Source organism: Etheostoma spectabile, chromosome 14 (genome assembly GCF_008692095.1).
Source record: "Etheostoma spectabile isolate EspeVRDwgs_2016 chromosome 14, UIUC_Espe_1.0, whole genome shotgun sequence".
NCBI classification, from domain to species: Eukaryota; Metazoa; Chordata; class Actinopteri; order Perciformes; family Percidae; genus Etheostoma; species Etheostoma spectabile.
Window position 1 is genome coordinate 24,668,808 of NC_045746.1, and position 23,943 is coordinate 24,692,750.

At 43.2% G+C, this 23,943-nt stretch overlaps 1 protein-coding gene across 1 annotated transcript in view; it reads right to left on the bottom strand.

Moving 5' to 3' along the window:
* LOC116701388 (chromodomain-helicase-DNA-binding protein 4-like) overlaps nucleotides 1-23,568 on the bottom strand; it is a gene marked incomplete in the record, with an annotated part of 79,261 nt that extends 55,693 nt beyond the window's left edge. The window contains 3 exon segments of the mRNA XM_032535062.1: nucleotides 17,322-17,431; nucleotides 22,644-22,807; nucleotides 23,311-23,568. Coding sequence (XP_032390953.1) covers nucleotides 17,322-17,431; nucleotides 22,644-22,704 — 171 coding nt within the window.
* Nucleotides 23,569-23,943: the final 375 nt, after the last annotated feature.

Below are 23,943 nucleotides of genomic sequence, written 5' to 3' on the forward strand. Positions count from 1 at the left end.
TATTTGGGTCGTACAATAGCACCCGCGGGAAGAGGTAGGGGTGGTTGCCCAAGCATTTTTGAGGTCACTGACGACGTTGAGCAGGAAACCGGGTTCCTCCCCTTTGTGTTCCATAGCCTCAAAGGTTTCGTCAGGATGAACTGTAGTACTCCTGACCAACAGACGATCACACCATTTACCACTTTCGTGGTCCCCAGTGGATCGTCACTCTGACGGAAGGCAACAAAAAGAAAGCGGAATCACTTCTGCAGGGCGAGCTTCCACTCTGAACGATGAGCTCCGTCTGGAGTGGAATGTGTTTGAAGACGGACGGTCGGCTTCAGCCTCCGGAGCCTGTGCGGACCCAGCATGTCGTGCAGCTGTCTTGACGGTTGCCTTGGCGATGTCGGCGATAACTCTAGGAAGACCTCCGTTTACTGCAAACCGGAGCAGACCGGAAGTGCTGAGACTCTCCGGCTCACTGTGACAGCCGCCAGCCCACGTGAAGGTTTGTTGACTAACACTTTAACAACTTGCACACTTGCGGTAGTATTCACTCACACTTTTCTAAACCACAAAGTTCTTGAATCGTGGTTGTTGAGTAGGAACCACACAAATTAGAGAGGTTGTTCCTCTTGTTTCCTTTAAGGTTTCCTCTCGTTTCCCCTAGTTCTCGTTTCCGCTCATTTCCCGTCGTAAACCTGCCTCTCCTCTGTTTCTCCTCCTCCTCTCTTCATGACCTTTATGTGATAAAAATGGAGTTCCAATGCGGATACAACTGGCCATGCAGGAGTTCATGGTCTTCCTGTTGGAGCGAGTCTTTCAGTAAGAATCATCTCCACAACTATGTTGTAACAAACTACAACATGAAGGTTTAATAATTTGGCCATTTGTGTTCTATTCGCGTAATATGCTAAACAGGGGACAGAAAAGCAGAACAAGAAAACGCTTTTCTGCAGAGCAAAAATGGTTTTATTTGTTAATTACGAGATTTTTACCCTTTGGACCAACATGCAAATGCCACATGGAAGTCTGGAAGGATAGTACAGCAAAGTCTGCAAGGTCATTTAATTATGATTTAGAAACTCATCATCTAAAAAAAATGATTATATGTCTCTCTAAAACAAAACCCCATACTGATCCACACATCATGGACTTAGAAAGCCCCCTGCTGCGGATTGTGGCTCTAAATAAAAATAAAAACTCTCCTGTATAAAAGGAATGTGTGATACAGCAGAGTCGGGCCCGCCTACTGAACCTCTCAGGTGTGAGGAAGTTGAGCAGGTGGAAAAGATCTCCAGTTGTTCTGCAGAGGGTTCCAGTCAGCAGCAGCTTGTGCTGCAGAGGGTAGTTGTTCAACACCCGAAGGAAACTAAGCGGGAGAAAAACAAAGTCTCGCTCCAGTCGAACGGCAGACGACAGCCGCCTGCACACGTCTGAATTCTTTTTGACGTGCACTGAAAAAAATGGAGACGCTCGTTTCAACCTTCAGGACTTTGTAAAAAAACTTTTACATTGAAGACGAGGCATATAGAAAGGACTCAAAAGACCTTTTGTAAAGGAAAAAATTTGTCACATCCAGAAATTAAGACCATTTTTCATTCAGATTTAATCCACAGACACATATGGAATTTAAAAAAGGGTCAAAATAAGCAATAAGGCATCTTTGGAGCGACCAATCAAACATTTAGGTTTGGAAACTCTGAAATAACGGAAGAAAGTTTGCCTCTAGAAAAAGGAATTCTTCTAAAATAACAATCTACCTAAATAAATCAAAACTTTTGACGCATTAAGTCAAAAGTTCAAATTGACACATCCTTTCAAAAATCACACAGCAATAACGTAGAAAAAACATCCTTCAGAGAGTAGAACTTCTGAATCCACCAGTAGATCCAGGCGGATATGATTTGACTATTTTTTTGTAATTTATGTGTTGATTAAGGTAACTAACGGCTTTGTGTTGTGGATTAATTACATCATCTGAACTTTTATTTAGGGACTGTTGAATTAAAGAATAACCCTAGACAGTAACCTAGATAGTTAAAGACCCTTTAACTATGTAACATACCGCACATATCCACTCTCCTTATATTTCTTTTTATATTTCTACTCTGATTTCTACTAGTTGTACAACACAGAGTTTGCCCTTTGGGGATCAGTAAAGTATTCGATTAGACCAGAGATCTTCAACAGCAGGTCTGAACCCCTAGGGGTCCTCAAATCGCTGCATGGGGCTGCCAGATTTTAGCTTGAAAGAGGTATGTGTAAAGGCTTCAGGTCACTCTGATATTTGCACAGTTTATTATGCAACCACCTGTACACAGTATTTGACACAGCATATGAAGTATGTGGTCCCTGCTCGTCTCTCTTGCAGTTTGGGTCCTTGGCCTAAAAAAAAACTTTGAAGACCCTGCCCTAGACTTTAACTACTGGCCGTGTGTGGCGTGTCTACATGTGCCCGTACCTTGGACTGGTTGTTTTTCAGTCTGGGCTTCGTCCACCCCAGGGCAGGCCCAGTCTATGAGCCCAGGATCGCCATGTCGATGGTGACAGCTCGTAGGAGGTCAGCAGACGTGGAACTTGACCGACGGAGTCTTTCTGTGGCAGGAAATCGAAAGATGCGAGAGGTAAAAAAAATGATCCATGTCATTTATCCCTGGTGTTGGTCTTCGGGTCAAATTGACCCGTTTCAAAAGTGTTTGTTTCAGAATATAGGATTTCTTTTAACCAAATTTTTTTGGGGGTGTTTATTTAATCTTTTAGATTTAAGGTTTCCGGTGTTTCATATCCGGACTAAACCTTTGACATCTACCCATCTGTGATCCACTCACATCCTTCTGATACTGAACTATTAGTCAAATAAATTCATATTTCTACATTTTTAACTAAAACGTATGTATAATTGATATAAATGAGGTTTGTTGACCACAATCCAAGAATAAATGTAAAATCTATTTTAACCCAGCTCAGATTTTTTTTAAGTGCCAAAGCTGGAAAAAGTGACAAAAAATCATTTAAATTAACAAAAACCTGAGAAAAGCAAAAAAAAAAAAAAAAGAAGGACAAGTTCATGGTTATGGGAAGACAAACGGGGTTATGCATTGTTTTGAGCATTTTCTATCCCTGGGAGTCTTCACCCACCTTCATCTGGAGGCTTTCTTCCCTCCGGGATGGCGTTGTCCTCGAAGGAGAACTCGTCTCTCTGATGACGGCTCTGCGTCTTTGTCTCCGACGTACGTGACCACGTACATGTCGGGGGCCCACATCTCAAACTTCGCTCCCAGTTGATGATGGTGGAGACGGAGCGCTGACCAGGAACGGCCCTTGGGTGGCCCGGAGGTGGGGGGGGGGACGGAAGTCAGATTGTTATTAAATCAGACACTTTATCCAAAATACAACTTATCATTACAGAAAAAGGCCATTTGATTTTACAAATCCTAGGACTGAAAGAAAATCCCGATATTCTATCTAAATTTAACTGACCTCATTAAAACTTTACATAAAACAACATGTGGTACGAGACAGTCATTTAGTGTGAAGCATAAAAAAATCAATTAAGTTTAACAACACTGCAGGATCTCCTGGCAGGAAGTATTCTGGCCTCCCGCCTTTAGGGGGCGCAGCCGACACACTGATCAGCATCTGGGAATGTTTACTGTTTGGAGATTGATGTCGTAGATGACTTCACCTGACTAACGATGGCTATGGACCCTGACTTAGGCGAGCACACACAATACCTTAATGACGACCAGAAGACGAAATAACAGTCAGGAAAATCAACATTAGCTTAGCGATGGCTACAGTCACCACGAAGAAAATCAGGAGATGTGCTGTGCATGCAAGAGGTGTTGTGTGTGTGTGTGTGTGTGGTGTGTGTGTGTGTTGTGTGTGTGTGTGTGTGTGTGTGTGTGTGTGTGTGTGTGTGTGGTGTGTGTGTGTCTTTCAACGTGGAAAACTCACAGACTGAGTAGTTCAAAACACGTCGAAGTCTTCCCACCCATACTCGTCGCCAGGATGGTGTCGGTACCACCTAGGCCCAGGAGAAACGAGCAGTTGGACCCTCGAGCTGGTAGGGTGTGCAGCGTCCCCCCCGTGCTGTCAGTACTCTGGGCTGACGGTCGAACTTTATGGTCGGGGGAACGGAGGAGAAAGAGACGGAACAGATTGAGAGCACAGTCAGCCACACGGAACTGGGAGTCACATGCAAGGTGTGAACAGCTTTTAAAGAGTAAGCACGCAAGTATTTGTTAACCCTGTGTTGCCCTTGGGTCAATTTGACCATTTTTCGAGTTGTTTTGTATCAAACATAGTTTCTTTTCAAACTAATTTCCCCAAAAATAACTACTGAGCACTACTTTCATGGTGTACCCGGGTCGAAATCTGTGATAATACATAAACATAGTTCCCTTTGATCTTAACTATTTACTAATACTAGAATATGACTAAAGTTACCCAAAGATTTGGCACATCTCATATACAGGAGGTGCAATGACCTACATACAAACAGAAGTGTAAAACGAGTAATGGTTATAAGTGAATAAGTTGGTATGCGAAGACGTATAAGACAGAATGGGGAATCATTACAGGATGCTTCATGCTTTATAACAGGGAACCCAAACCAGGTCATTTTGGTCGATGGAAGACGACACAAGGGTTAATGCAAACAATGTGTCAAACCATTTCTAACTAGCTATTGGTGGTGCTTGCAGAGACGTCCCGGCCTACACATCTACCCACAGACTTGGTAAACAATCTCGTCTGGTACAGGTCCTCACGAAAAGACACCCATTAAATTTTATTTATCATGGAATGGAGAAATTCACAAAGACGGCATTCTCGCCAATCTGAATTGGATGGTATTTCTGATTGTATTCTTGATTGTAATACGCAACATCGTTAAAATAAATCGCAATGAGGTATTTTCCTCATATCACGCAGCCCTACTTTGGATCTCAGAACAGTTCTCATTGAACTGTTTGTAAGCAGTTGCTCCTGTGCGAGTCTAAAAAAGGAGGGTCCAATAAATAAATAAAAACTCTGGACTACGTCCACCACGGGGTTCTCAGAGGTCTGTCGGGCCGCTTCACTCTTTCCCTTCACCTTGATCTTCTTCCCAGGTTTCCCCTCGTCTCCCATCAAGCTCTCTGAAACACACCGCACGCCGAGCGGATCTTAGCAAGTAGAGGAGTATACATCTGTGTCTCTCTGCAGGTTAAAAGCTGTTCTGTGTCTGTAGCTCACCTGTGGTTCCAGTACTGCACCTTGTAGGTGTCAAACTCCGGTATGTCCATGTCGTCGGCCTCCAGGTCGCCTGGGTCGTACGCCAGCTCTCTCCACTTGATCAGTAGTGGACGTTGTTCTTCCTGTCCACACGGAAGGCACGCAGAAAAAAAGGGAGAAAATCTCAATTTAATCCAAGTTGTTTTCATGTGTGGAAGGATGATTCATGATTCGTTTTTTTGTGTTAGTTGAAAGGAAGAATCTGTAGAAATCTGCACTTAAAATGTACCAGTCATTCTTTTTTAATGGGGCTTTTTTATTCGATTTAATGTTCAATAAAGAATATGAAATGATTTCCTTTTGTTATTACATTCAAACAATTGTTGTATTTTTTATTTTAAAAGATTATTTTTTGGCTTTCCCCGCCTTTATCTGATTGGACAGCTAGGTGCAAAGGGGGAGAGAGGGCAGGTCGGGTTAGATCCGGACCTTGCATCAGGTATAACCTCTCAGGATATGTGCTCTACCCACTGATCCACCCACCAACCAATTTGTTGTTTTAAGCAAATACTGACAGGAAACAGAATGCAGAACTGAGTTTTCTATTATCGTTCCTGCTATATTAAAACGTTCTTGATATTTACTCATCTGTGCAGCCATTACATGGAGTGCTGTCCTAGTACCTTATTTAAGATGATTCATTACCCAACATTAAAATATTGCACAACAAAGTAAACATTCTTATGTATTTGAAGAGTGTTTGGATAAAAGCCCAAATTACTTATGTTTACGATATTTATGTACTTCCTGGGATATAGTACACTCAGAACAGTTAGTAGAAGAGCTTTTCTTCTTTCATCTTTAAAACGTGTGTGTGTGTTGTGGGGGGCATATATCAGTATCGATATTGCATATGGAGACTAGATATGGTCCTTTGATTTGGATATATACGTACATATGGTGAGTGTTGTCTTGTCCTGGTTTTACAGGCTACATTACGTGAGTGATGTATTTTCTGAACTCACCAGACTGTCTAGAGCTCTTTATTTACCTTTACCCACAAAGTCATAAAATCATTTCTGGTGATTATCATAAATCTTACTGTGTAAAACATTTTGTTAAAGCACCAAAACTCAACCATACAATATCGTCGCATCATTGACATGAGGTATATGGTTCAAGAATATCGTGGTATTGGATTTCCTCTATGTCCCCAGCCCTGTGTGTGTTTAAGTGTGTGTGCGCTGACCTGTGGTTGATGATGCGGTGCATCATTAGCCACCATCTTGATTCCAAAGCGGAGGTATTTCTCCTCCAGCGGGCATACATGGGGTTCTTGTTCTTCCTCTTAACGATTGTCCTCCTCTCCTTCGCCAAAGTCGATGGGCGGCGGATCATCCATGTCGTTCTTCCTCTGGTAGTTTCTGAACATCACCTGACAGCTGAGCTCGAGCTAGAGGGGGGGGGGGGGGGGGGGGGGGGGGGAGGACGAAGGTTAGAACAGGGATACAAACAAGGTCACTACAGTTGTTTGTTTATGTGTGTGCTCCACACACTGGAGCTCCGTGACCCAGGAGCAATGCCAGTACGACATGTTGACCACTTGGCGAAGAACTCCCTCTCCGGCGCCCTGCCAGCGGGCGGGGTCGGGGAGTCGGCGGGAAGGTCCGGAGGGCGGGGGGGGAGGGTGTGGGTGGAGGAGCTTCGCCCCCAGCCAGTCAGGATCTTTTGGACTTTCCCTTTCATTGCGGACACTACAGAAAAAAAATAGAGAGAAAAAATAACCCAACATAAAATTATGGGTAAATTTACCCTTTCTTTCAAAATTGGCACCATGCTCACTACATTCTGGCGTGACTTTAATGACATTTTGACAAAGCTCACGGATTTCACTTCCCATTAGATCACAATCTGCTTGTTAGGGGCTTTACCATTACATTTAAGCAGCTTCCAAAAGTAGTTTCTACAACGGCCGTGCAATGGCAGGAAATGCATAGCCATCATGGGCAAGTTGAATTCCCATGGTCCATATAAGTGAATTCACCAAAAAGGTACAATATACTCTTAGAATGAAACTAACATTTTGCGAGTTTGGCAGCTATATGGATACCTTGCTGACTCAGCAGACCTAATGGAATTGATACAATAGAAATGGACGATATAGTATTTACAATGCATCTCTTAACTTTTTCCTCTTTTATTTTTTATACACCCATTACTTTGGAGTTGGATCTTCCTTAGTTTGTAGTGGGTGGGTCAGGGAAGGATTTGGAGTGTGTGCTTTCCTTAAATAGAAAATATTCAAGTAGAAGGAAAGAAATGGCATCACGCGACAGTGCCAATAAAAGGTCGCGCAGACTTGGCCTCGGGTGTCTCCAACGCAATAACAACTGTCGTTACAACCCAAGGAGCACTGAACAAAGGAGGGCCTCGATCATCTTGACAAACAACCCCACAGAGGTTAGACAGCTTGGTTCCCCACCGTTCAGTCAGAAAGAAGAATTCTCTCAGATGAAAAATCCTCAAGCAACTTTAACCAAGTCCAGTTGGCCTTAAAAAAAAAAAGTTTAAAACCATCCTGGATATCTATGACCTGGATGACTGAGAACAATACAGATTTTTCACATCAATCCCCGGCCCTTTGGCCCTGAGGGTCTGCAGGCGACTCACCGTGCAGCGGGGGCAGATCCACTCCCCGTTGGGATCTCCGGAGCGGCGGGTTGAGGCGGTGGAGTGGGTACGACGAGGGCAGAGTCGCAGCAGAGCAGCTCTCCCCGTCTTTACACACTCGCAAAACTCCATGTGGAGGTCGTCCTCCTCATCTCTCTGGTCTCGCCGATGTTCCTCCTCGCCTTCTGACACTCCTCCCTGGCCTCCATTGGATGCCCTCCTTCATGGGATTGAAAGGAAAGCTCGTAAAAAACAAAGTTCCTGTTCTGTTTAAGACGCTTTATCATCATTATGTTGGAGACCATTTGAGACGCTCGGGCTGCCGAATCTTCTACCTGCAGAAGTCCCTTCTCCAGAAATACTTGATCAAGTCTGTTGTAGTTTCAGGACTTGTGGAGAAACTAGGACCCTGTTTTTACTTGGTTTAAAAAGAAATTGTCTTGATGCGATCAGGTCAAGAGGTTGACAGTTTAAGTAGAAGTGTCAACAGCCACCAGATGGCATTGTGATCCGATAACAACCCGTCGCTGGGACGCATTTGACCACACACTTTGTGTATAAACGCAAAATGTTGCTGAGGAGACAAGTCGTCCATGCGGGACATGGTGGCTGGTTTTTATTTTATAACTGTCATTGGTTGCCCGATGAAAGGAGATTGAATTCTGCAACAAACAAAAAAAAAAAACGCCCAAAAAAGTCGATTACACTGCAGTTGATTTGAGAAGTGTCTCTTCCCCCCCCCCCCCCCCTTGACTTGGAATGTTTAACACAAAAAGATAATTTGTAGGTATTTTGAAGAGTGTCAGAGATGAGAGCATATGCATGTTGCTTACACAGTGTGGCAGCTCCAGGTGCCCTCGGGGCTTTCTCCATATCGGGGTCCAGGCAGACCATGTGGTACGCTCTGGGACAGGTGTCACACAGGATGATCTCTCCACACCTGCTGGCAAACCTCGCGTAGTCTGGTGGTCGGTCTCATATCCGTCACCTTCTCGGCTTCTGATTAAGCGAGAAAAATAAAAAGTTTTTTTTTTTTTTTTTTTTATTAAAAACACCTCCGAACATCTCGCATCTAACCCGAGACACAGGGTGTGCTATGTGCGGGGGACCAGGCTCAGCATTTGAGACTTTTCCCTTGTTGTTGATGTTGTTTGTGAGTGGAAACCCACCAGTGAGTCATTTTTCCCCTTCACAACCACCTTTTATAGCCGGGTTATTAGCTCAGTTGGTAGAGCAGGCACACATATATAAATATATACTATAGAAAGGTGTATTCCTCGACGCAGAAGGTCAAGGGTTCAAGTCCGACCTGGACATTTTCTCTCTCTCTCTCTCAAAAATCTTTAAAAAAACCACTTTCCAATCAACACCAACAGTATATTTTGACAGTGAAACGCTTAAATTACAGTCTTTTAGCGGGTTAAATCCGTCTTTATTGCTCGGTCTTCAATATTTTGTTAAAACGTATTAAACCAGGGTTAAATGAACTAAAACTCACAAAAACAAGTTTGCACATTTTTCAAGTTTTAGTATTTCTTAATGATCTATTTGCCAAATACACACAAAGTAATGATGTTTCTTTCCAAGAGTGTCAGATTTCAAGGGTTATATGTTTCACCTTAGGACCTCAGACTTAACAAAACACACAACTGTCGTTAAAATGATATCCACAGTTAAGAATCTCAATTCATCTGGTGTGGTAGGGACAACCAGACAGACACAAGATGTCGTCTTTCTAAATATAACTATAATTCAGCTGACTCACAGTGACTCATATGTGTGTGCACACACACATACACCACCTCCTGTTGTCGTGCATTCACAGTCTTTTAATGCTTCACCGGCACGCAGTAATTACCGGGTGTTAATCCGCTAACTGGGGCTTGTATCTGCAGCCGTCCACACCTCAACAGGTAGAGCTCTGACTTGTCACATGAGCATTGAAACGAGCATGGGTAAGGGTTCATCTCCCGCGGGTACAAAAACAGATTGTGTATTTATGTCACCGTAAGAGGAGCAGAGCAAGAAAGGAAACTGGAAGAAATTAAAAAAAAAAAAAGAGAATCGTGGAAAAGACAAGAGCATGCACACGTACCTTTCTTTTTCTGGGTTTGCTCTTGGACGGTTCTTTTTGCTGCGGCTGCTGCGGCTGTTTGATCCCTCGGAGACGAGACGCTGTCATGCTGCCGTCCTCAAAGTCACTGTCCACTTAGGCTCGTCCTCCTCGCTCTGCGCAACAGGAGAGACAGCGGCGTGTACAAAAGAGTTTAAGGCAACTAAAGATACATTTCATTGTCGATTAATCTGTGAATAGTGCCCTTGATTAGTTGTTGGGCTGTGAAATGACAGAAATGGTGAAATGTCAATCAGTGTTTCCCAAAGCACTACAAGTTGTCTTCAAATCTTGTCTTTTATCCACGACTCAAAAATATTCAGTTAACTGTCACCGAGGAATGCCCTGGGACGCGATCCTATGTCCCAGTGTATTGTTTGTGAGTGTGGTTTGAGTAAACTGTCAGAGGAGTAAGAAACCAGAAATATTCACATTTAAACCAGCAGGAATGAGAGATTTTAACTTTTGTTTCTTACCTTGTGTTGTCTTCCTGTCAACCTGAAAAAAGTTATTGCTTTTCTGACATTTTTTCACTTTTTAATGTTGTGTGTGCTTGTTTGATGTTTTTTCCCCCCCAGTTATTTGATATTTCTAATGTTGACATTTTAGCTTATTTCATAGGGCCATTTTCTTTAATAAAAAAAAACTGAAAATGGGTTACATTTGACCAGGACAACATAGGGTTAAAAAAAAAAAAACTACTAAACGATACTCCATTATCAAAATAGTTTGGCGATTATCAATTGTTGACGAATAATCGATTCATCCTTGCAGCTCTAAAAACGGTAAGAAAGCATCTCAACTGTACAGTGGTTTGCAGGAAGCGAGAGACAGAGAGGCGATCGTACCGATGAGCGTTTCGCTTGCTGTTGAAGCCCCCAGTTTGATTTGAGAGGTGCCACTTCTTGGTCTTGGCGTTATTCTCTGTCTTGTGGTTTGGGTGTGGGTTTGGACTTCTTGCGGGCGTTGGGACCTGAAAATTGAATGAAGATCAGCCAGAAATCAACAAATCGATGGAAATAACCCCAAACTCTCTTAAATGTCCGATATTAAGGATGTGATGCAACCCAGCTTTGAAATTCAGGTCGTGGAATTTCATTTGACAATTTTCTTCATTTAGCCTAATTTGCATGTTGAAGGTTTGGGCTTGACACTCTTTAATTCGCCCACAAAGCTCTGATTGGTTGGCTGTGTATCCAATCGGGGAAATCATGACAATCAACCGCCTCCTCCAACTGTACCTTTGCCTTCCTTTGTCTTGGCCTTGGTATCGGGGTGGAGGGGGCAGCTCAGGCTCTACCGGAGCTGCCGGGGCAACGGGAGCCGGGGGACCTCGCCACCATGGTGTCGACCGCCGCGGTACGTTGGCGGTGGCAGGGCTTCGTTGGCCGCGCGCGGCTCTCTCAGGGGTTGTTGGTGTGAACTCGGCCACTTGGCGCCCAGAACATCATCATCTGGACACGGGATCTTGGGGTTTTGGCTGCGATGAGGGGCCTGGGGGGAGGGGAAACGCACCATTTAAAATACAAGTCTGATGGACCAGACATGATAGCAGAGGATATTGACATATTTTGCGGTTTGCCGATACAGCACATCAACATCAGTTCAATTTAGTCCAAATCTGGTCATAAGAGTAGGAAAAAGAACTAGTGCAACACAGGATATTTATTACTAGTCTTGAATCGCCAGATCTCTCTCTGTGGAGGAAAAAATGTGCTCTGGTTTGTGCATTCTTTAAACCAATCACAATCGTCGGGGCGGTGCCAAGTGTCGTACATAGGACACAGTTAAAAACTCAGACTGGAAAGATAGTCTAGATAGCGGTCTGGGTTCACCTGCAGAGATCTGAGGAGCAGTTGAAGTGGAAGGTGACGGACTTCCAGCCACTAATCTCCAGAAAAGGCAACATTACATTCTTACACAGTCTCTGTGGTTCCGTTAAATACCTTGGATTTTTCCAGCCCATTGGGAGCTTGTAAGTGCAAATGAGTTTAAAAAAAAAGGATTCTAACCTGACGAATTGCTGAAGGCCTTGTAGTTGGTCAGAGAGCGGTAGTCCTCCTCGGTGAAGACGTGGTCGATGTCCTCCAAGCCCCAGTCGTCAAGCAGCTGCGAGACGACTTCGGCTCCTACGGGAAAACCAACAATAAACTGCATTAACATCAGAGGGACAACTGGAAACGCACTCTTTAAGATTATAGAACATGACGACTGCACGACAGATTTAAAAATAAGATAAAAAATAGACTGAACACTGGTAAATATCCATTGTATGTTTATCTGTGCGGTTACTAATCACACCAGCAGGTAAAAAAAATCATCATATGCAGATAAAATAATGAAACAGGAGGATTTGGGTATTGGCCATTCTTAACTTAGAAACGGTTGTTCCTTAAGGTTTATGGGAGCCAGTCATGTGAAGTAAAACAGAGAATACAGCCACAAAAATGTGACATAACATAAGCGTAACGAACAAAACCTGTAGGTTAACAACCACGAAAATAGACCCTTGGTTTCGACAGCTCCTGTCCGAACTATTTAACCAACTAGTAACTTCTGATAACATTACACGGCCCCACAGCCGCTGTAAGATGCAGTGTCACAGTGCAAACATCTCGGGCTGAACAACACTTCCTTTTAGATTACGGAATAGTGTTTTTTTTTTTTTAAAGTCTATAAAATGGTGAAAAAGTCGCTTTGTCCCAACTCAAAGATATCAGTAACTGTACAGAGGAGGAAGAACTAAAAAAGAATATTTTTACAATGAGATTCTTGATAAATAATCATCAGTAATGTGGATTAAATGACTAAATGGGTGGAGGCAAATAATAGAACAGCTACAGTCTGGTAAGATCATAAAATGACATCACTTTACTGTAATGCAGCCTTTAAACAAGGAAAAGACACAACTTATGCCATATTACGTATTTTAAAATCTAAGACAATATCAAGTATACCATGATATCGATATATTGCCAGCCCTACTAGAAATTTCATATTTAACAAGCGGAATCAGAGATGTTTTTCTGTGCGCTTTAACTCAGTGAGTGAGGTGTTTTCAATACTAATGATCAGCTGATTAGGTGACAACAGTGTGGAGGAAAACCTGGTTTAGCAGACAAGGCCCCAACATGTGCAAAGCTGCTATGCCCATAACTCATATGCGCTAAAGTCGGGCCCTATGAAACTATATATGTCGTTTTTATATGTCATTCAGTGATTCTGTCCATGTTTTGTGCATCACGGGAATCATTAGGCCCAAATAAAGAGGAACCATAACTGGTGTCAAGTGTTTCTGAACATTGTTGCTGTTCACAATAAAACCCGTTTTACATCAGAAGATGCTGCCAGATGATACGCACCGACATGATCACGCAACGGTGTGGGAAACACGTGGGACCCAACTGTGGCTTTCTTTTTGGATCTGGGGCAATTCTAAAGTCTAAAACTGCACAGTTCACATGTAGAGTTCTTTTTATTTTAAATAAACAACGTTGTTATTAAAATAATCCCTACCTCCTACACCTTTGTTCCCTCCTTGTGGTCAGCAACAACCATTATTTACCTCCACCATGTAAACTATTATCAGACCCAGATATCGGAGCATAGCTTTCCAATCAATTGAATTCACCTGGATTTAATGGTTGTTTTGGTTAATTCTGAAATGTTTCAAGACTCCACCGGCCCACGTTTGCGGGGTTATGGTTTAAGAGGGGGCGGAAAATCAGAAACCAGACTAATGCAACAAAAATGAATTTGATAAGTCCCATGGAGTCACCTGCCCCTCTGACCACTGGTTTAAAAGATAATTAAACGAAAAGACAGGTACATCACTGATGGTTAACAAAAATCTCATTGTGGCATATTTTGAAAGCACCATTAGTCAACCACTACAATATTGTTGCGATATCGAGGTATTGGTCAAAAATTCGTGATATTAGATTTCCCATATCGCCAGCCCTACCAAGGCATCTTTATTCTTTCTTCCTCTTTAGCATCTTTTTTGGGGATGTAACCTCCTAAATGAGCACGACATGTACTCTAAACTTCGACCAAAATGCCAACTTTGGCACTTGTATTAAAGCAGCAAAGGCTGAAATATTAACTGCATTATATGTAAATCTGCGATTATGTTCTTGATTAATAATTGGTCATACATATAAAGAGAAGAGTGAAAGCTTAAGATCACATCTTAATAGCTAAAAAAAAAATCTTGGCAAACGTCAAAACGATAAAAATAAAAAACACTAAACTAATCAGCGAACAACACACACACACACCACACACACACACAACACAAAAGGAGAGATGTTAGAGTGGGGGGGCTGCCAGCTGAACCAGCACCCGCAGCAGTTGGGGGGGTACGGTGTCTTGCTCAGAGCACCTGGCAGTGCCACACACACCCCACACACACGTTGAGGGCCTCCTTTATAAAAATGTTCAACCATTTATATTTTCACTATATCCGGGTCTAAAACATTGGTAAAAACTGCAGCTGATGATATCTGTGGAAACTAATGACCTGTTGGGTCCTTGTAAATCGGGAGGTGGGCTAGACCTGCTCTATCTGTAAAGTTCTCGAGACACTCTTGTTTGAATTGATACTGTAATAAAATGAATTGAAAATTGAATTAAATTAAATTAAATGAACAACACTCAAAAAGCTCACGGACAAAACTACTCGGAACAAGTCGACCGGGAACCAACTACAACACTAGATCTGAGAAAAGTCTTTTAGTTGGTTGGATCTCACATGATTTGACATTAATTCGACTTAGGTGCGCCCAAAACCAGCTTACATCTGCTGAATTTTGCACGATGATGCTGTGTTTAGACGTTTTACTGACTTTTACTTTTTTTTTTTTCCCCACCAGTCAAGAAGCATACTGGAGACATTTCGCTGTTTTGAAAAAACCTGCTTCGTCAGAGCATAGGCCGAGTACTCCACCATGTTGACATATTTACTTCTGACTCACAGTGATCAGATGCTACCAAAGTGACTCAGTTTGTTTTTTAAAAAAAAGCCGTGCCTCGAAAACATGTTCAGCTGGGGGGTTTTTTGGGGGTGAATGAGAATTTGGTCGGACCAATCGCATTATCGCTAACTGAAAGACAGCCATTAGCCCGACGAAAACACAAAAAGTCCCATTTATGCTTCTGCGTTAATCACGCTGCGGGTACGTGGAGATACGGACCGGACCCTACCCGTAGCCGACATGCACCTCTCAAAAATCATGGCGTGGTTTGGTGCCGTTGAATTTCCACCTAATTTCCAGGTTTCCTTCTCCATGAACAACATGACATCAAGAAGAGAGTTAAGCTTTCTGCTCACAGTATCCGTCAGAAAGCACAGGGGAGACTTATCCCTGTCAGTGTCTCACACCCACCACACACTCTCCATCCATCCCCACACACACCCCCCTCCCAAACCCACACACTCCCACCCACCCACACACCCCCTCCACACGCTACACACAAACACACACACTACCCATACCACACACACACATCCACACTCTCCACATCCACACACACCCACGCCCACCCACCCACCACCACCCACTCCACTCACACCCCCCACAAACTCCCCCACACACACTACCATCCATCCACACACCCACACGCTACACACAAAACACACACAAACAAACACATAAACACACAACACCATCCATCATCCATCCAACAAACAAAACCCATCACAAACAACACACACACACACACCCCACACACACCCACACACACAACACACACAAACACACACACACACCCACACACACACACACACCCACACACACCACACCACACACACCACACACCACACACACACCCACACCACACACACACACAACACACACACACACACACACACACACACCACACACACCACTTCTCTTAAAGAGATCGGAGCACGGGTATAACCTCAGACACTTCACTGAAACCTTATTTTTGCCCTCAAACGCCCGCCTGGTGTTCCTCACCGAGAAGTCGGTCGTCATCGTCGTCGTCGTTTCCTCCGGCTCGTCTTTCTTCTTGGAGATGCTCCTTTCGGCGCCGGAGTGCTCCTCTTCTTCTTTGCCAGCTGGCTCTCTTTCTCTTCTGCGTCCGGCGTGTAGTCGTGCCCGCGTGTCAGAGTGCTGGGCGAGGACCCGTCCTCCGCCTCCTCCCACCTTGCCCACGTCCATGGCCTCCGGAGAGATGATGGGGAGCTCCTGGAACAAGGAGAGCAAAGACGGGAGTTAGCAAACCGAGACCAGTATGCTCTAGAACAGGGATTCCCAAAGGGGGGGGGGGGGGGGTCGCGAGCCAGAGGGGGGGGGGGTCGCAAGTCGATTCCAGAAATAAAATAAAAATGTTAAAACGATTAAATAGCATACGTTAGCCGTGATTTTAACACAAGATAAAACTAGTGGCTAAATTTAAAATAAAACCAAGCAAATAAATGAAAAGGGAACAGCTCTTTTGACTTTCACGCCTATAGTGCGTGCGTGGTTGCACGCAATGTTATATACGTTTCGAGGTGGGGGGGGGGGGGGGGGGTCGCAAGTCACTGCACCGTACTTTGGGGGGTGGGGCTGAAAGTTTTTGGAACCCTGCTCCAGAATAATGGGAACGGGACAGGAAGCAGGGTTCTCGTGAAAGTCGACTAGCTTATCTTAATAAGCAAAATAATACGGCAAGATAGTTATTAAGTCACCTTTTTAAAAATTACTTTTTCATATCCCAGGGGGAAAAAAAAACACACACAACACCACAAAACAAACACGTATGTTATATTCAGAATTTGAATTAACTTAACTACATTTACTGTTGTCTACCATGACAATTCACCCTGTTTATAAATAGCAAATTTGACATGACATTTTGCCCCAACACTAAGATCAAAATCTGCAGTTATGCTTTCATGTGCGAAGATTTGACGCATCCATTTTTCTCAATGTCAAGTTGATGTATTTAAAACATGATTAGTTAGTCCAAAAAAACAACAACAACGACGGTATAGTCATGGGATAAAAACAGAAAAGAGGCAGGACGTCATAAACAGCATTTTTTGCCATTTTGAATGAAAAATTACTTACTTTAATGATTAGTTGATTATCAAAATAGCATCAACATTTGTGCAGTCTACTATCCTCTAGATTTAGAGGTCACACACCACAAACCACACACACACACACACCAAACACACACACACAACACACACACCACACAACACACACCAACACAACACCACACACACACACACAACACACACACACACACACACACACACCAACAACACACACACAACACACACACACACACACACACACACACACACACACACACACACACACACCTCTCTGCGAGACCTCCTCTTGCTGCCCTTGCTCTCTCTGCTCTTCTTGGCCTTCTTCTTCTTCTTCACCTTCGGCGTCTCGTTCTCGGAGATCTCCCCATCCTCGTCATCTGCAGATCAGGCCAAAAGGAGACATTTCACGGCTGAGCGACTGCGTGTCAGCGTGTCAGGGCGTGTGATAACATTACCGAACACGGAGCCGTAACGATAGCGTGCGTATCAGCAGACACTTAACGTGTCCTGCTGTAAACAAAGACCCACTCTGGTGGTCTTTGGTTGGCCCGGTTCAACCAACTCAACCAGTTCAGCAGGTACAAAATGTCCCGTCATTGAGCAGCTTCTCCCACTCTTACCCTTTGGTTTTGATTACGTTTAAAAATCTGTAGTGTTGTTTCCACTATAACGATAATACTACATTTTATTTAACCCTCATGTTGTCTTCGGGTGAAATGTGACCAGTTTTCAAAGATTTTTTTTCAATGTCGTAAATAAAAGGAAGTCGAAACACAGGTGAAAAATGTTAGGAAAAGCGGCAAAATCGATGAGATAAAATAAATAAATCAAAACTACGAAAAGTTCATAAAAAAAGCAATAAAAACGTTGATAAGGGGAAAAATGTTTTTCATGGTTAAAGGGAGGACGACACAAGAGTTAAAGGCACCTTTCTTGGCACTCAAGTATACCGCACAAGGAATTAATTTATTAAAAACAGCAAAACAAATACTATACAACAGCACGACAAATACTATACAACAGCAAGACAAATACTATACAACAGCAAGACAAATACTATTTGCATTATTTAGTCCTGCTCTTATTTTCTTCATTGTATGTGCCTTCTTATTTTAACTTTTTATATTGTTTACTGAATGTTATGTTTGTCTGTGGACCTAATTGGTAAAATATGCCTTGTCTCCAAAATGGGATAGAGGGAAATTGGGATTTTGATCTCTTTGTATGTCTTGACATGTGAAGAAATTGACAATAAAGCTGACTTTGAACTTTGAACTATACAGTTACTACACACTATGGCTCAATCAAGATGATTTTCTATGTAAGATTATCACTGTCATCACTGATTACAAGAGGGATGGATTGATGTGGCCCTTTCATGTTTGAATTATAATAAATCAGGATGCCACATTTCTTTTTCTTTTGCATAGACCAACTAACTTTTCACGGTTTTCAACACAAGTCAGGGAACAAAGTCTGGACTTGGATCTCGGTCCGCCCCTGCCAGGCTGCAACCACATTCACTTGGTGTCAAATGACAGTTAAGTGGTCCATGATTAGACGGCTAGAATGAAAACCTGCAGGAGTCCCGAGAACCACGACTAGCAGAGGAGAAGATAGCGGTTTTGGTTAGTTCATTTTACAGGTTTGCCCTTAAGGAGCTGATTCAAAATCAGTTTTGAGCTAGTGGTTTAAACTGTAATTTACAACCAATTAGTCATAATTTAAAGACCCCCTCCTGCGGGCCTTATGACCGAGAGGATCCCAGTCCGGCGTTGGTTAGGCATCGCCTCGGTGGCTCCAAAGTGAAGCGGCGTGGCGCTCAGAGCCCGTTAATATAATTGACTATGGTTAAAAGTGAATGGCAAGCAGCCGTTAAGATGCACCTGGCGAGGAAGACGCTTTAATGTGATGAGCTTTTTGGGTCGTAAAAGAAGACAAGCTGAGTGTGTGTGTGTGTGTGTGTGTGTGTGTGTGTGTGTGTGTGTGTGTGTGTGTGTGTGTGTGTGTGTGTGTGTGTGTGTGTGTGTGTGTGTGTGTGTGTGAGTGAGTGTACAATTGGGAGGGTAATTCAATTTTAAATATTGTTTAAAAAAACTAGAGTTCTGTGATACTCCTCTTGATAGCGGGTGTCTACTGTTTTATATAGAAACCAGTGCCCTGTTTTCCTGGAGCATCTTAAGGATCTTAACAGTGGGTGGGGGACCAGGTTGCAGGGCCCTGAGCTGTAGACCAGAGACCTGGACTTGAGGCTAGAGATGGTCTCGATACCAGTCTCGGTGTTGCCTCCGATACTGCCTAAAACGCTGGTATTGGTAGGTACTGTGGAGTTTATACACCGATCCGATTCCACATAATAAAGCCCTAAAGAAAATCTACGTTATAGTAGTTTGTGTTTTTTTTCCGTTATGACTGTCAAACTGGAGGATAAATACAGTTCTGGGGTGTTCATGGTTTCTCAAAGAGTTTAACCCGAGCCAGACTAACAACAGAGCTATAAATCATATCCATACAGGGATAGTTGTATACAGACGTTAAAACATAAAAAAATACGACACGCCGGTATCGGATCAGTACTCGTATCGGCCGATACGCAAGTTCACGTATCAGAAACGGTATCGAAAAGCAATAAAATAGCATCAGAGCATCTCTACTTGAGGCAGTCACAAAAATCAGGTATTTGCAACTTGCCTTGGACTTGTCTGCTCTATCACACTTTATAGCAAAAAGAAGAAGAAAATATTCTCCCCAAATTTGGACCGAGTTCAATCTCAGAACCCCAAAGAAGTGAGGGATGGGTCTTTGTTCTCTGCTGTGCAAAAAAAAAAAAACACTATCCCGCTCTAAAAAGGGAAATGTTAAAATACTAATGAGTAATCTTAAAAACGGCATATGACTATGGAGTCTGGGAAACTTATTTATATTATTTTATATTTTGATGAATTACATGATAATCAATAATTAAACTGACTCCATAACGTCCAGCTTCCAGAGCAGCACCTGTACTGATGCTGTCCGCCTCCTTAACTCTCGATACTTGTGCATTAAGGCAGATGTTTGTTGTTGTTGTTGTTGTTTTTTTACACTTTAGTTTTTATTGAATGTTCAGTACATTCTTAAAACTGATCAGTCACCTCAATTTGTGAGTAAGAAAACAAAAACAACACAAAGGGAGGGACAGGGAAACTTCAGTGGGAAAAGGTTGAGAATAGCCCCAAAAAATATGAATAAAATGTATACATTTAAAATCAATGCTTCATCCACTGAGTCCAAGCTGCGAACCAGTGTCCTCATGTCTGTGTACTAAAAGATGGCAGACATCTTTTAGTACACAGACCTTCTCTCAAATCTAGCACAAGAGTTGACCTTTCCATTGCCCTTATTTCTTGTGTGACATCAAACCATTGTTGCTGTTTTTACGACAATCAGGCGTGTACCAGCTTCTGATTCTCGCTTTCATCGCTGCTGTAATGAGTATCTTGACTAGGTACCTGTCCCTCTGTACTGTTACAGGTGAAACACGACCCTAGGTATAAGGAAGGAGTCTTGTATCCAAGTACATTACTCAAAACTAAATGTATATCCTCCCAAAATGACTTCACAACTCCAAAAAAACACGCGTGTGATGCGCCGCTAAGCAGCCACATTGTCTCCAACAGGGCTGGTGTGTTGAAGATGTTTTACTGCTAATCTGAGATGTAATAATAATAAAAAAGGCACCAAATTCTTCCAGTTCAACACCCTGAGTCGTTGTGAACTTGTGGAAGTATGTTGAGTTTCACCGTCCATCTGATGGAATTTCCCCTTTTAGTTCCTTATCCCATCTTGATTTCATATATAATGTTGAGTTGTCCCTACATTCAGGAATTCTTTTACAAAACGTAGACATGATTTTAACGCAGTTTACTATTTGAAGGCAGATGTTTCTGCTAATTTACCTACAGGTGCTGGTGTTATGTGTTGGGGTTGATTTGACCCATTTGTGATTATTTTATCCATTTTTATACTTAGCGTAATGTACTATGTGCTGCATATGAATGAGTGGCTTTACTATTTTTGTCTCTCTGTCTTTGTTTAAGGGAGCTCACCGAGACAAAATCTAATCAATCATGTTGGTACGGCAATAAAAGTATTAAATGAATGAAAGTTAGTTGCAGCTCTGCTTGTAACTTTTTGCCTGAGCACATGCGTATCTCTGCGGTGGAATGTAACTAAGTACATATACTCTACTTATGTACATTTCATGCTAATTTGTACTTCTACTTATCTACACCTTGGGAGGGGAATATTTCACTTTTTTACTCCCACTACATTTATTTGACAGCTCTAGTTACTTTGCAGATATAGAAAGTCAATACAAAATATAACAGCACCTGATATATTATTAACCTTCTCAATGCAGCCTTTGACTTGAATCAGAGTGGGTTTTTTTTACACGTTTACTTATGTAAAAGACGTGAAAACCTCTTCCAGCACTGATGTATTTCCAGTTGCAGTGTCACTTATGATGAGATGACATTGACAACCGTCTCGGTGCATCGAACTGCCTGCAACGACTTTGCCCATTTTGATCGATATCCGCTCCTCTTAGCATGATATTGTGTTAATGCAGCATGCACTTGCACGTTTATTTAAAAAAAAATGCAGTGCTATTTTAAAACATTGAAATGTAGTTTTTCCAATCGATTTTTTTTTTTTTACTTGCAGGACTACTTGTTCTCAACGACTCCACCGTGTACGCAGCGCGTGCTCGTGTCGGTGTTATACAAACTGTAAACAATGCGATCTTCGACCACACCATTGTGTGTGTTGTTAGTCGTTGTTTCAACAGATAAAACCGTGAGCTAAGATGCTAGATATGTTCCACTATATTGTAATATATTACTTTTCCACACACACACACACACACCCACCCACAAAACACCGCCCAACAAACTCAAAACCGAAGGCGCCGAGGCCACGAGGAGCGTAACGCTTCTGAACGTCATCCGCGAGCTTCCAAGCTAACTGGCTGCCTCCATCTTGTCATCGACACGTAAATAATACCGGTAGCGGGCTAACATTAGGCCCGGGGAAATGCCGGTGAGTTGGCTTGACTTCGCAACAACGCAGCTAACCATCAGCCATAGATCCTCTGGTTGTGGTGGGGGGGGGTAACGTCGTGTTTTTTTGAAGGCGTTAAATAGCTGTACGGTCGCGGGAAAAAATGAGTTTGCTAATGTTGAGCTGACGTTAGCTACCCGGCAGGCGAGTGTTTTCTCCCCCCCCTAGGATGGCAAAGGCATTTCCAACCATAACCGGCCGTACTCGGCCTCTGATTGGATCGCCCTGACATTCTCACCCGTGAGATAGCCAATTCAAGCAGAGCAGGCAACGAGAACTAGCCAATCAGAGAAAGAATAGGGCGGGACTATGGCTTCGCCATCCTAGGAAAACGTTTTTTGGCACCCGGTAGTTAGCATTGACTAGCGGAGCGCTTTGCTAACGTAACATGATTGATATGAATGTAAAAAAAACACATCTGCTAACGCTAGCCTACAGCCAGTGTTAACATTAGCAATTTCAGCTAACAAATGAGCCTTGTCTTACCGTGCAGTAACCGGTCCTCGGGGGCTCCGTAATCATCTCTGTCGTCCTCGCTTCCAGACATCGCGGACAGCTGAAAACTTTCTATTTAGTTAGCTAACAGTTTAGCTAACTAAATAAAGTTATGTGTTTTTAGGATAATCCAGGATTCTGCCCCAACCTGGAGTCTGTCCCAGGTCGGTTGTGAGTAGTAAGGTGAGGGCAGGTTTCGACAAGGGAAATAAGAACAAAAAAAAAGAAAGAAAACGGAAGTGAATATTTAGCACCGAATTACATTCAAAACACAGCACCCGCTAAAAGCTGTACAAACACTCAGCACATGGACGTATTTGGGGCAATAAATCCAACTTTATCCAGCTAAGCTAATGAGTGGGACAGCTCACAAAGATTAGCGCCCTCACTCACTCCATCTCCGCGTTCATCTGACATGCCATCTTTGGCACGGTCGTTAGTTTCCGTGCCATTAGCATGCGTGCTAACCGAGCTGGACCGGCGGCCAGCTTCACATTTGAGTCAAAACTAGAAGGAAACGAGCTGCTAACACACTTAATATCCCATCTTTACATATCTCGTCCGCGCCACTCTCAACCTTTACCCCCGTGACTCAGTGACAATTTTTGTTTTTTTTTTTTTTTACAAACAATAAAACCCACAAAACTGAGATACTCACAACTTGATTACACAGCTTCCCCCAAAACAGTACTCCGGCCTCACTTTGTCTAGATTCATCAACACTTGGAAGCTCTTTGTGTTAAGGTAACGGTACAATTTAAATATATTTCCGTGTTTTTTGTGGCAGCGTGTGCAACGACGACGCCGTCTCCTTTTTCTCCCTCGCACACTACACCCACCCCGCGCGCGCAACACACACAAAGAGATCAGGGGGCAGGCATCCATAATATCTCTCCCCCCCCCCCCCTTCAGCACACCACATACACACTTCACACCCCTCCCCCACTCTGCATAGTTACCTTGCAACGTACAGACCATAATAGTCAATCACCCCCTCCCTTCAACAGTCTCTTCCCCATTCTTCCATGCACCCCCCCCCCACCACCTCACCCCCTCCCTTAGCAACCAGGTTGACCATGGAGACCTCACCCCCACCCCCACCCCCCTCCCTCCCACCCCTGTGTGGCGCCCCATAATAGAATGAGCGCAGTCACTGACATCCCTCAATAAGCATAACTCCAAAAGAGAGAGATAGGAGAAGGAGGGAGGAGAAGAAAAAAAAAAGGAAACCGTCACATGGCAACTGTGTGTGCCTCATGACTGCTAAACTTGAGCGTGCACGTTTGCATGT